At 42.6% G+C, this 14,350-nt stretch overlaps 1 protein-coding gene across 2 annotated transcripts; it reads left to right on the plus strand.

Annotated features, from left to right (window-relative positions):
- The first annotated feature begins 1,170 nt into the window (after window positions 1–1,170).
- On the plus strand, window positions 1,171–13,939 carry eif5b (eukaryotic translation initiation factor 5B). Of its 2 annotated transcripts, XM_085152764.1 has the most exons (27): window positions 1,171–1,305; window positions 3,143–3,250; window positions 3,336–3,399; window positions 3,495–3,659; window positions 3,749–4,238; window positions 4,312–4,451; window positions 4,536–4,613; window positions 4,718–4,868; window positions 4,984–5,079; window positions 5,170–5,256; window positions 5,349–5,408; window positions 5,653–5,691; window positions 6,598–6,884; window positions 6,970–7,077; window positions 7,172–7,282; window positions 7,360–7,427; window positions 7,505–7,646; window positions 7,733–7,864; window positions 8,412–8,594; window positions 8,680–8,841; window positions 10,905–11,036; window positions 11,135–11,266; window positions 11,370–11,446; window positions 11,688–11,852; window positions 12,323–12,461; window positions 12,545–12,706; window positions 13,211–13,939. In XM_085152764.1, exons 1-27 carry the CDS (start codon window positions 1,271–1,273, stop codon window positions 13,316–13,318), a joined length of 3,621 nt encoding a protein of 1,206 aa, XP_085008890.1. In that variant the 5' UTR covers window positions 1,171–1,270; the 3' UTR covers window positions 13,319–13,939. The 2 variants fall into 2 exon arrangements, with proteins under 2 accessions (XP_085008890.1, XP_085008891.1); XM_085152765.1 differs by lacking the exon at window positions 5,653–5,691.
- The last annotated feature ends 411 nt before the right edge of the window (window positions 13,940–14,350 follow it).

Below are 14,350 nucleotides of genomic sequence, written 5' to 3' on the forward strand. Positions count from 1 at the left end.
ATTTCTCTCATCAGCTAATGCTTTTTTCTTTATAAATGCATAAAACTACATTTGAAAAGGTTTTCATACAGCAAAACAAGATCTACAAGAGGCCTTTTAACATTTAACTTTAACATAACTTTAGTATTTAACATCTAAATATTTAGACGAAAACACAATTGTTTTAGGAAATTCACAAAAACAATAAATCAAACAGTTTTTAAGCACAAAAATCAAAGCATACATGTAAAAATGAATTTACTGTAACCTCCTTTAACTTTAATTATTTTATTATTATTATTTCATTAAGCATGTACTGTAAAATAACACCTAACTCTCCCGATAAATGTGCCAGCACTATTATGGTATATATTCATTTTCTTAAATAAATATTTAAATGTAAGTTGATGTGTATACTGTCGGGTAAAAATCAGCCTAAAACACCATATCATTGCATGTATTTGAACCAATATCAATTCAAGCACAAAAATATGCTCAGACTTTCAAAATAAAAGTCTGTGGGACAAAGTTAATAATGATGAAAAGCATGTGGCTGAAGGAAACGAATGCATCATCAATAATACAGTTTTATTGTAAGTCATCAGACCGAAGGCGTACAACGCATGCGCAAAAGTACCGATTCAGCCACGCGTGCTGACCAATGACTGGAGGGGAATATAACAGGAGGTGTCACTCTGACAATTTCTCCGTGATATCCGTGACAGTCACGTGATATCATTATTTAGGAGAAAAGCAGGTATTAAATAAAATAATAAGATAAGCAATGGAAACTGATAATAGCGTATTAAATATTTGTTGTATGGAGAGGAATGGCATTTATACATCACCTTTATTCGCCACTTTAAGTATTTAGACTTTTTGACATTTTCCAACTTTGATAGTAAAAGTTAATAAAATCATCAGCTGTGGAAAATAAACCCAAACTCTAGTGGATGTGTCACTAGGGTGACCATATTTTGATTTCCAAAAAAGAGGACACTTGGCCCAGACATGGAGAACTTACTGTTTGCTTAAATAAAACTTTAACATATTTAAACGATGCCTTCTCTGTGCGGTTAATAAAAGGTGAAATAAAAAATGTCATATAGGCTTTTACAAGTCAACAAGTGCAAAAAGAGGACGGTTGGTCACCCTAGGATGTATGGCATTAGAGGTGGAGGAGGAGCGGAGTGGCCCCTCCTCGTGGACAGTAGGAGATCTTTTCCCGCTGTGAGCCGTCGTGTGCGTCGGCCAACACAGAGCAAAGTAAGCGGAGACCTGAAGCTTCAAGATGGGGAAGAAACAGAAGAAATCCGGAGAGGACAGGTAGGGAGCGCACCGGCTACCGATAAACATCACTGGTCCGCACTGACACCGAGCCCCATCGGGGCTCTTCCGGCCCGTGAACACCCCCAGACCGGCCCGTTTTCCCGCTGCTTACAGTGTTAGCTTAGCGGCTAGCCGTGCTAGCGGATGCTAACCACGAGTCTGTGAGGGAGTGAGGCAGCGAAGCTTTAAACAGCCTGAATGTGGCTTAAGGAGAATTAGAGAACAGCAGGCGGGCTGACACGGGCGAATCCGGGTTACCCTAGGCCTGGGTGGGCCCCCCCGCCAGCTGCGGGGTTCACGGGAGCCACATGTGTCCGCGTTAGCCGCCTCAGAGCCGGCTGCTCTAACAGGCGGCCTGCAGTTGCTGTAACGGAGACACATCACCTGTGAGCAAAGACCTGCTCGGTGACGCAAGCCTGGCTGAATCACCTGAGCCGCTGCGGTCACGGCTATCCCCAGGTACAGCACAGATGTGCAGTTGTTGCTCCTTTATTGACGAGTAAGCTCTAAAACGTGATTATAGTGAATATAAACAGAGCAGGCAGGTACAGACATGCCACAGTCTGGGAGCGATCACCTGCTCGTGAAAGGAAAGTTTGATCGGGTTTTGGTACGCTGATGAAATCGGTCACCTAATCTTTCATTTATAATCAATACTAATAATGCACTAATAATAGTCGAGAAGCTTCAAACTGGTTTTAACCCTCCATGGACACCGTTTCACGAGCCCACCTGCTCGTGAAACGCTCTGATCAGATTAAACGGCTCAGGGAGGGAAACTCACACTAATTAGCTGAAATAAACATTTAACTTAAATATAGATATAACGGGAGTGATGATACAAACACTGACGTCACAGATGGAGCATGAAACTCCTGCCAGATGTTGGGTTTTAATATTATTGTTTTCTGTGTTAAAGCGTATTGGGGTAGTAATGCAGCTTCTAGCAAAAACCTATATTAAATTAATTTGTAGTTTCTTGTCTGCTGATTTTTACTGTCTGTGTTTTTGAACTTCTCCTTACACCTTTGCAGGTTTTATGTTTATTGTTTGTTTTGTTTTATTTGTTTGTGTTTCATCTTTGTTTATGACTCTTTACTCGTTATTTGTGCACGTTACCATTATTTTCTTTATACTTCATTTTTTTCTAGTTTTTTCTAGTTTTTCTAGTTTCCTGTCATAACTTTTTCCATTTTTTCTTCATTCTTGAGGAGGGTTTTTGGTGCTTTTTTTCAACTTTGCATTTAACGTTTGGTTGCTTTGTAATTTTTGTTTTACCTTTTTGTGCATCTGTGCATCTTTTTCTGCACACTTTGTGTCTTTATGAACTCACTTCTAAGGTTTTCCCTCACAACATATTAACAGTCTGTGTGTGCAGATTTTTTTTAGGCCTACTCAGTAATCCAAATGTGCCTCCAGCTCACTTTGTAGATAAATTTAAACTTTGAAAGTTTGATCTAAAATGCCAGAAAATCTCAGATGTAATTGATAAATCAGCGGTTTGTTGTTGCCATACTTCATCTTCAGTTTCACACAGCAGATTAGATGTCTTCCTTTGTGAGTCTGAAACCAGATGATATTTGATTTACAGTGACTTGAGGGAACGCAATCCGTGGTTACAGCACTGCTGTCGCTCTGTGCTCGCTGTGCCTCAGAGGGCTGATGGGAAATGAAAGGAAATGAGGAGTCAGCAGCTCTTCACATTCTTCTGATACAAAGAGAAACACAGTCTAACTCGGTCTCCTCTCGCAGCCCGTGTTCTCAGTGTCTGACCAGGTTTTAGTCGGGTGTCACTCCTGTGCTCTGATCGACCGTTTTTCAAATCTGTGCTCAGTGCCAAAGATGACATCGACGCTCTGGCGGCGGAGATCGAAGGAGCCGGAGCTTCCAAAGAGCCAAAGGGAAAGAAGAAGAAGAAAGCAGGGAAGAAAGATGACTTTGAGTGAGACATTCTTCCAGATAGTTTTTATTTTAATCAAGCTTACTGCTTTGAAATTTCCTAAAACAGTTCTTTCCTCCTCTTCCAGTGAGGATGACATCATGAAGGAGCTTGAGGAGTTATCGCTCGAGAGCACAGGAGGAAAGGGGAAGGTAAATGCATCCGAGGGGCACTTCAGCTAAAAAATGCTTTTTCAGTCAGAGAGATTGAAGATTTGTTCTGATACAAAGAATCTCTCTCTGTGCAGAAAACAGACATCACAGAAGAAGTAGAGAGTTTCGAGCCTCCTAAACCGGAGAAGAAGAAGACCAGAAAGGGAAAGAAGGGCGGAGCAAGCCCAGAGGATGAGGAGGGTGATGATGCTGAAGGTCATGTTGATGGAGAAAGGAATGGAGAACAAAAGGAAAAGAAGGTGAAATAATGAACATAAACGTCATATCATAGAAATAAGAGCACAGACTCTTTAGAAAGTGTCTAAATTTCTATTCTTTGCTCCTCCAGGCCCCACCTCCTACTCCTGCTTCAGAATCTGATGATGACAGCAGCTCACAGTCTCGCCTGAAGACCAAAGGAGGAAAGAAAGGAGGCAAAAAAGCTTCAGTGTCCGACGAGGAGGAGGACCAGGACAAAGGTATGAGGAAAGGAGAAGAAGGAGGCAGCGCTGGTGGAAAGGATGACTCCGAAGACGATGAGGAGTTCACCTCCAGGAGAGACAAGAAGAAGAAAGGGAAACCTTTGAAGGCTGAGAGCGAGGACGAGGAGGAGCAGCAGGAGGACGATGGCACCTTCAAAATCAAGACGGCTGCACAGAAGAAAGCAGAGAAGAAGGAGAGGGAGAGGAAAAAGAAGGAGGAAGAGAGGATGAAGCAGAAGAAGCAGAAGGAGAAGGAGGGCAGCGTGGAGCCAAAGAAAGAGCCAGAGAAGAAGACGGAGTCGGCGCCTCCTGCAGCAGTGTTGGAAGAACAGGAAGGGGCAGAGGCAGCAGCAGAGGGTAAGTTATTATCAGGAAAAACAAGAAATCGTGTGATGCCATTCAGTGTGACGTGTTTCATCTCCTTCTGCAGAGGAGCCGGAGGGCGACAAAAAGAAGAAAGACAAGAAGAAGAAGAAAGGAGAGAAAGACAAGGATGAGGACAAGAAGAAGAAGGGACCTAGCAAGGCCACAGTGAAGGCCATGCAGGAGGCCCTGGCCAAGATGAAGGAGGTGAGGCATTGTGGGAGACGTAGTCATGGAGATCATGATGGGATGGGTGCTTGATATCTGAGAATGATTAAACTGTTTTTGCAGGAGGAGGAGCGAGCCAAGAAAGAGGAGGAGGAGCGACAGAGGAGGCTGGAGGAGCTGGAGAAGGAGAGGCTGGAAAAGGTAAAACACAAAGCTCCACCACCTCCTTCTTCTTCTTCTTCACGTTTGTCTTTCCTGTCGTCTCATCGTGAATCGCTGTGGCATCGGTTTTGCTGCCCTTGTAGGAGCGCCTGGAGCAGGAGCGCAAGGAGAAGAAGAAGCAGAAGGAGAAGGAGAGGAAGGAGCGCCTGAAGAAGGAGGGGAAGCTGCTGACGAAGGCCCAGAAGGAAGCTCGAGCTCGTGCTGATGCCATGCTCATGTTGCTGCAGGCTCAGGGTGGGTGCTATGAGCAGGACAGACTGGGAGAGGCGCTAAGGAGGGTTACAGAAGTATAATGCAGTCATTCCAGTACAGTCAGCGCTGTACAGCTAATATGATCGTGTGTGTGCAGGTGTTGATGTGCCATCCAGAGACAAAGAGGTGCAAAAGAAGAAACCTGTTTATGGAGACAAGAGGAGGAAGAAGCCCGCCACCCAGACTCCTGAAGGTACAGCCCTGCTGCTCGCACCAGCCAAGAGATGCTACAGTCCTCCTGCTGGTCATATAATAAAAATAATTTTGTCATTCCCCTTCCCAGAAACATCAGAAGTGACCTCGCCGACTTCAGAGACTCCAGAGCCAGTTGCAATGGAAACAGAGGCTGAGGCACCACCTGCAGAACCAGGTAAGAGCTGCAGGTGTGAAGTGGAGGTATCGGGTGGTGTTTTATTGCTCTGAACAGAAGTTAACTTGTTTCTGTTCTGTCTCTGTGTTTAGAGGTGAAACCAGAAGCTGCTGTGGATAACTGGGAGGCCATTGCCAGTGACGAGGAGAAAGGTGAGAGCCTTGGTCACCTGAAATGATTCGATTCTTTCCTCTGTTTTCACATCTAATAAACTGCAGGGAAAAAAAGACAGTTTCACCTCCAGTCAGAGGGTCGGTGGTTCGATTCCCAGCCTTTTGAGTTAAAATGTCCGTGGCAGGATATACTGAAGTCCAAAAAGCAGCTGTAGCATGTGTGACTGTTGGCTTTGAGGGAACTAAATTCTTTATATGTTGCTTTTATTTCATGAATAAAAAGAAAGGAAAATGGGGCTCAGCAGGACACGACGAGAAGCAGGTACTGAAACTATGCTGTGCAGGCAAATGCTTGTTTTAGTACCCGAAAGGCATGGCTTAGATTTGTGCTTGTTTTAGTACCAACTAGGCATGTCACATATGTGTTTCTTAAACATCAAAGTAGGTCTAAGCTTGGTGTGTGTTAGGTGTGCCCTTTTGGTATCACAAAAGCATGTGCAAGCTGTTTTATAGTATGGGTTAGGCATGTGTTAAATATGTGATGTTTTTCGGTAGCAAAAATGGTCGTACTAAAAAAGGCTCTTTTGGTAGAGACTTAGTATCCCCCCTTTTGTGTGTGTGTGTGTTGTTGTTTTTTTCTTTTGGAAAGGCTAAACTAATTGTGTGTTTTTTCCTACTTATGGCTAAACTAAGCCTGAGGTGTTTTGGTATTGAATAGACTTGGAGAGAATCGTGTATACTTTTATCAGCACTTACTGATTGAGGTGTTTCTGTTTGGTACTGACCAGACTTAGACAAGTTCTTTCTGCTCATTACCAACTAACCGAGGCAAGTACTGTTGTTTGGTACTGATTAAACTAAGGATGTACTTTCATTGGTACAGACTAGCAACTATTTTTTTGTTTGTTTGTTTGTAGGTACTGACTAGACTGAGAGTTCTTTTATTTTTATGTACTAGGCTTGTTGGACTTAAGACTTTCAATATTAAAAACATATGGGCAAGACCTGTGTCTTTTTTTTTGGGGGGGGGGGGGGGGGGGGGGGGGGGGGGGGGGGGGGGGGGGGTTGCTGGCACTGACCAGTCACGTGATGAGAGCTCGGTCTGTTTAACTATGACAACATTAATTTTAGACAAACATGTTTCATATTTCAAATTTCAGACAAAACCGAACTTAAGCATTAAATGTTATAGCAGTAGAAATTACAACTTTCATCTGTCACCTTTCAGAGCTGAAAAAAGTCCACATTGAGGTGAAGGAGGACATTGCTGCTCCTCCTCAGCCTGCCGCTAGTGAGGATGAAGAGGAGGAGGAAGAAGAGGATGAAGATGATGATGACGAGGAGGAAGATGAAGACGATGAGGACAGTGAGGAAGAAGCTGAAGTGGAGAAGCCAACGGTCGCAAGCCAGGGTAAGAGGAGGGCGCCGAGCGAGGATGAAAGCAGCGAGAGCGAGGACGATGATGGCAGGACGAAAGAGGAGCGACTGTACGACCGCGCCAAGAGGAGGATAGAGGTGAGAGACACTGCAAAATCAGGGGGAGTGACAGGATCTCTCTCTATACCCATCTCTGACTGACGGGTTCTGTTTGTCTCCTTAGAAACGCAGAGTGGAGAACATGAAGAACATCGACTTGGAAACGCTAAGGGCACCAGTGGTGTGTGTGCTCGGACACGTCGACACCGGCAAGACCAAGATCCTGGACAAGGTGACGTTTACTCTCTGCTTACAGAATTTTTACCAACTGTTCCTGAAGATACAACGTTTACTTATTGTTGTTTGTTCTCGTTGTTTGCGTGCAGCTCCGACACACCCACGTTCAGGATGGCGAGGCAGGAGGAATCACTCAGCAGATCGGAGCCACAAACGTCCCGAAGGAGACCATCGAGGAGCAGACAAAGATGGCTAAAAATGTATGCCATCTCACTCTGAACAATGAATAAACTGTGTTTATGGTTACTGTGTATTAACCCCTGTGATGTTTGTGCAGTTCAACAAAGAAAGCATCAAAATCCCTGGCATGCTGATCATCGACACACCTGGACACGAGTCCTTTAGGTAACGCCCGTCTCTCCTGACTTGCCTGTCTCACTCGCCTGATTCTGTCTGTCGCTAACTTACCTCTCTCTCTGCAGTAACCTGAGGAACAGAGGCAGTTCACTGTGCGACATCGCCATCCTGGTGGTGGACATCATGCACGGCTTGGAGCCTCAGACGCTGGAGTCCATCAACATGCTGAAGGAGAAGAAGTGCCCCTTCATCGTTGCCCTCAACAAGGTCTGCCAGCTCCTCGACATCAGCCTCACCTTCTTCTTCTCTTGCAAATTTTCTGAGATTGATTTTTTTTTAATTGCCGTTACCAGATCGACCGCCTCTACGACTGGAAGAAGAGTCCAGAAACCGATGTCGTGGCTACACTAAAGAAGCAGAAGAAGAACACAAAAGACGAGTTTGACGAAAGAGCAAAGGCCATCATTGTGGAGTTCGCACAACAGGTGTTGATCATTACATCATCATTTATCAGCCAATCACAGCACAACAATGAGAAATACTTATTCATTATGGTCATTGTGCCATTTACTTCCATTCAGCTCCAGATGATAACAGTCTAATAGCAAATTTTTCTAATGTTTCATTAAAGAGCGTGAGTTAGACAAGAAAATACATAATATACTTAGTATCTATTTTGTATTTATGTATATACTGTATATAATATATATTTACTACTTAGAATATTATACTACTTATAATTAAATATAATCAAAATGTTATTCAAATGGGTAAAACAAAGATTTTTACTGTTTTTATTCAACAAAATAAGCTTCTCAGCAAGTTTAATAATTTAAAAAGTCTCCCTAAAAAGTTTAGAACCTGTATTATATAGTAATCTTTTTCACAGTCTGAAAGGAACAGCATGATGATAAGATTGGATGATAACATTTTGTAGTTTAGGGCAGCCTACATTGAGGCTTGAGGAACACCAAAGACGACATCAAGCTCACTTTCCCTGAACTTTGTTTTCTGTGTGCTGTTTGTCCTCAGGGTCTTAACGCCGCCTTGTTTTATGAGAATAAGGACCCCCGTACATTTGTATCGTTGGTTCCTACGTCAGCCCACAGTGGTGATGGTATGGGAAACCTCATCGCCCTATTGGTCGAGCTCACCCAAACAATGTTGGCCCGGCGGTTAGCGCACTGTGACGAGCTGCGAGCTCAGGTCATGGAGGTGAGTTCAATTTTATCTGTTGTCTCTACTTTTTCCATTCTTCCACCGTCCAGACACTAACTCCATGTGATCTTTGTGTGTTTAGGTAAAAGCGCTGCCCGGTATGGGAACAACGATAGATGTCATCCTGATTAACGGTCGTCTGCGGGAAGGAGAGACCATCATCGTACCAGGGGTGGAAGGGCCCATTGTCACACAGATCAGGGGGTTGTTGCTGCCACCTCCACTAAAGGAACTCAGAGTGAAGGTAAACATGTCTTAAATTTTGTTAGAGCAGCTTTTAAACATGTATCTGGCTGAGATGTAGCGGGAGGATTTTATACTATAATGGCTTTGAGTTAAAGTACTCATGGTGTTTAAAGCAGTCAGTTCAACAAAACCTGCTTGTATCTGTTTCATGCAGCTTCCCTCACATGTATATGAGGGAAGTGACTGTAGGTAATTATTTAGCAGATAACGATTTGTGTGACACTTTCCCAGACAAAGCGCTTTATATTAAAAGCATTAAAAAAGGAATTTAAGTAACATAGTCAACGTTTAAAAAAAATAATAATAATAATTTAATTTAATCCAGTAACCCTGCTGATACAGGTTCACTGCCACTACAGCCAATATATGATGATGGGGCTCCCCCTGCTGGCACATTATACATTTGTTTCTCTTCATTTGTTCTACTTGTGTGATTATTTTTCATATTTGATCATAAAAGATTTTTCTTTAAAACTAAAAACAAAAACTTAAGGCTGATTTAAAAACGGTATCCTGGACTGTGGGAAACTTTTCTCTGACAAACAGCTTAAAATTGCCCACAATAATAGTTTAATTTTTCTCTAAATCTAAAAGAGTGAGGAATGAGAAGACTTTACTTTGAATTTTCTAAAATTATGCTTTTAAAGTGAGTTATATGGTGAGTTTTACTAACAGGAGCCAAATTAATTCATGCAAAATGCACACTTTTATTATGAAATGGTTTTTAATGACTGCATACACATATGTCATATGTCAGATTATGTTAGACAGTCTTTGCCTTTACTGCAGAAGACCAACCGTACACACTGTTGTTGTTTTTCCGAGTGCATCAAATGCCACTCATTGAAGGCTTGTTCATCTAAGTCAGCCTGCAGCCTTTTCCTGTCAGAAATAAGACTGTGCTTTAAATTTCCAGCAGAGCTTTGTTTATTCTTTCACATTGAGAGTTAATGGTGTTGAGACTGGCCAGAAATCACTTTTAATTATTTATTTAACCAGAAAATTAAAGAGAACAAAAAAACAAGAGCCATCAAAGCTCGAGTATCTCATTATGGAGCTCTAACTTCTTGTACATATGCATTGTTTTTCAGCATAAACATGTCTTTTTTGACATTTGTCTAAAAAAACCCCAAAAAAACCAAGTTAAGTATTTTACTATGTTCTGCAATCCAAAAAATCATCCTGGTTTTAATTGTTTTTACAATTCATTGTTCTTATTAATGTTTTTAAGCACTCAGGTTTACCAAACTCAGCATGAGGGACTATGTGTGAAGAAACAAGATCAAGCTTTAGTGGTGGTGAATGATGGAAGTGCACTTTATCATTAGACATGAATTCACTTCTACCCATAGGCTACGTCCACACTAGCCCGGATATATCTGAAAACGGCATTTTCATCTGAAAACGCTCCGCGTCCACACTAGCGTTTTCAGCCGTTTTCACAGAGTTGTGCGTCCACTTTGAAACAGCCTAAAACGCTTATGTTCCAGTACTGCGCATGCGTGAAACGCAAGACGATTCAACCTGCCTCATTTCTGTCTGCCGCTTATTTACTTTACGGCTCATACAAACGCCGTGGCAAAATGTTGAGGAAAAGCACAGAGTTTTTTAAATGGACTAACAATGAGGTGGAGTTGTTGCTGCGAATAACACAAAAGTACAAAGTTGCAAAAGCGAGTGAGAGTTAAAGAATTTGAAGAAAAGCTATCTGGAGCATGTACAGATTGATATTAATCTTTAATAGGGCTGTCAAAATTGAGAGCAAACAAAACAACTGCTGTATAATGCCCTCTGCTCTCTTAGCTTAATTGGTCACATGACTGAAATGTGTCATTGTTTTCGAAAAGGCTCCGGGTTCGCTGTCCACACGGTGACGCAAAAACGGCGTTTTCAAATGTTCCGCTTTGGAGAGTCTCAGTGTGGACGGGAGGCCAAAACTGAGAGAAAAAGATGCATTTTCAAACGAAAACGTATTAGTGTGGACATGGCCATAGTCTCTGCTTTTTGGACTTCATAAATGTATCGACTGTGGTTGACGTGTTGATTGGTTGTTGTGTGCAGAACCAGTACGAGAAGCACAAGGAGGTGTCGACGGCTCAGGGTGTGAAGATTCTGGGGAAAGACTTGGAGAAGACGTTGGCGGGGCTCCCCCTGCTGGTGGCTCACAAGGATGACGAGATCCCCGTCCTAAGGGTAACAGTGCTTTTCCCTTTAGTCCAAGTTAAACTCCAACACAAGGACTGAACTGGTCCTGTAAGACTCCCGGTTTACTTACATGTGCTGGTTTTCAGGATGAACTGGTGCGAGAGCTTAAGCAGACTCTGAGCTCCATCAAACTGGAGGAGAAAGGTGTTTACGTCCAGGCATCAACGCTGGGATCGCTGGAGGCTCTGCTCGAGTTCCTGCGGACATCCAAAGTCCCCGTAAGTACCTGACAGTACAGCTGAGAGCTCTTATTTTGAAAAACTACAGAAAGTAGAAACTAACAGTCCTTGACCTTTGAACTCTGTGTGTGTGTCTCTGCAGTACGCTGGCATTAACATTGGCCCAGTTCATAAGAAGGATGTGATGAAGGCGTCAACCATGTTGGAGCACGACCCGCAGTACGTCACAGTATAAACACACACTCAGCCAAAATGAACACAAGTTAGTTGCACCCACAAATATCTGGCTAATTTTAATTTAAAAAATATTTGGGGCAACTATTAAAATATTTTATGACCAAAAAAACAAATCTGAATACATTTCACAGACGTCCTTGTATCTCTGTTGAAATTAATACTGGTGGAGCACTGGTGTAGAACCTGTAGATGTGACAGAGTTTTGGGGGGTTGGTGTTGGCAGGTACGCGGTGATCCTGGCCTTCGATGTGAAGGTGGAGCGGGAGAGTCAGGAGATGGCTGACAGTCTGGGAGTTCGCATCTTCTCTGCTGAAATCATCTACCACCTATTTGATGCTTTCACTAAGTACAGAGAAGACTACAAGAAGGCCAAACAGGACGAGTTTAGGTAAGAACAGCTCACGTTTGCGTTAATTGTTCAGATTTCTTTGGGTATTTTTGACTTTTTATTGACTGGAATAACAAGCAACATACTATAACATAGTGAAAAACTCTAATTAAATAGTTGATGGAGACTCCAAAAGGCTTTTATTTGTCCACTACAGCTAATAAGTCTTTTTTGTATATATGCAAATATACGATGGTGTCCTTTCACAGAATAACTTCTGTTTAACTAACCCTGTGTTTTTAATTATCTATAATACATTTGTAGATGATTCTATTTGTTATTATTGGTTGTAAAAGTCAGTTTATATGCAGATGATGTTCTTGATTTATTTTCACATTCTTCCAGTGTGCCGCTGAAAATGGAGCACATCAGTGTGATAATTAGGCTTCAGTAACAATGTGACTGTGATCGATTCATTTTACTTAAGGGTTGTTCGAGGGTTAATGTGTTTTTTTTATCTGTGTCATCAGGCATGTTGCCGTGTTCCCAGTGAAGCTGCGAGTTCTTCCTCAGTTCATCTTTAACTCCCGAGATCCCATCGTGATGGGCGTCACAGTGGAGGCTGGAGTCCTGAAACAGGGAACGCCCCTCTGCGTCCCGAGCAAAGCGGTAAGACCCGCTTACAGTCTCTGTGGCTGTTTGTGTGAACTATAAAATGAACTGTAAATTAACCCTTTGTGTTCACATGTCAGTTTGTGGACATCGGTGTGGTCACCAGCATCGAGATAAATCACAAGCCCGTTGATAGTGCCAAGAAGGGCCAGGAGATCTGCATCAAGATTGAGCCAATCCCAGGAGAGTCGCCAAAGATGTACGGGCGCCATTTTGAAGCCACAGACATCATCGTCAGCAAGGTGAGGACACGCCCTTAAAGGAGGAACAGAAGAACGTTAGACGAGAGGCTTCACGAAAATCACAATTACCGTGAACACTGCTGTTCACGCCGCCGCTAAAAGGTCGATTTCAGTCAGTGTCCAGGTAGCAGTGTTAGGAAGAGGAGACAGAAAAGCAAGGAAGAAATAACGAGCCTAAATAAGGGGAAAGAAGGAGAGGAAGGGTAAGAATATCTTCGTGTCTTTCGAGTTAGTCAGGCCAAGAATTTCATGTAGTTTTTCTGTTTTCTGTAGAACAAAAGCAGAGACGTCCAGACAGTGAAATAAAACCTGGTGCTGCTTTTCAACTGTGTTTAAACAAGTTTTACATTGTGTTCACTTTAATTCCTCTTTGGTTTTACTGTCAAAAAATGGTTGTAGCAACAGTCTGCTAATAGAGGCAAACTTAAATGTGGGCTCAGAGTTTTTAGAGCAAAGAATGAAAGGCTGTTTCTGGTTCACTTTAACTCTTTGTTTTTGTTTCAGATCACACGGGCGTCCATCGACGCTCTGAAGAACTGGTTCAGAGACGAGATGCAGAAATCTGATTGGCAGTTGATCATGGAGCTGAAGAAGACCTTTGAGATCATCTGAGGGACCTGAACTACAAAAACACACACTCGCTCTTCCTCCATTAGACGACAAGGCAGCAGCGGCGACCAATGGAGGAACAAAGAGAAAAAATTTAAAAGAGAAAAAAAAGCAGATAAAAGACGTGACAGTGTTTTTCTGTGAGAAACGAACAGTTTTTTCCACTGTTGTAAACAGTGATAGTTTAGACATAATTCACACACACACACACACACAGTATTCCAACGTGCCTGTTCTTCAGCATCAACGTTTTTGTTTTTTTTCCTTCTTGTTGTCTGCTCTGATATGTGGCTGCTGCTTCGTATCCCAGGCTCCGCCCCTTCTTACCCAGACTGAGGCTCACGAGCTTAATGAGGCTGATGTGCCACCTGAACAGGTGCATTATGGGATTGTGCTGTGCAGCACCAGGCCTCAAAAGGGAAACAGTTTTTCTCTTTCTTCTTTCAGCATCAGTGAGGACGGCGCCGACTTTACAGACATTGAAGAGTTGACTTTCTCTTTGCTGTCCTGCTCGGCAGCCATGTTGGGAGGCCAGGGTGACGTGGGATGATGGGGTGAATGACAGATTTTAAACTGTTTTTGCTGCAACTGCTGATGTAATAAATTCCCATGATTCTGACGAAACATGCAGAGTTTTCGGTTCATGTGTGCCACAAACACTAAAGATACAAATCTGTCTATATGGAAGTCTGCTGATGCCAAAATAAAGTAATTAAAAATAATTATTAGAATTAAAAAATACTGTTGTTTTCCTTTCAAAATGATGCTGTATTGTTTGCAGAACATTCTTAATATAAGTGTACACGTTTGATACGTGGGACTTTTCTGATCTCATGTGCACGCTACATGAAATCGTATATTCTAACTAATGGTTAAAAAGTTGCATGAAGGCTGGTGTACATCCTGCTTCAATGGTCTGTATCGTGGAGAGGACACTTAATTAGTAACAGTGGTGTCATAACTAACTCAGTGCTAGCTAACTAAAAGCAGCTGATCTTTATCAGGTATTGAAATTATTGTTACACTGTTTTATGT

This window comes from Neolamprologus multifasciatus, chromosome 23, assembly GCF_963576455.1.
Source record: "Neolamprologus multifasciatus chromosome 23, fNeoMul1.2, whole genome shotgun sequence".
NCBI classification, from domain to species: domain Eukaryota; kingdom Metazoa; phylum Chordata; class Actinopteri; order Cichliformes; family Cichlidae; genus Neolamprologus; species Neolamprologus multifasciatus.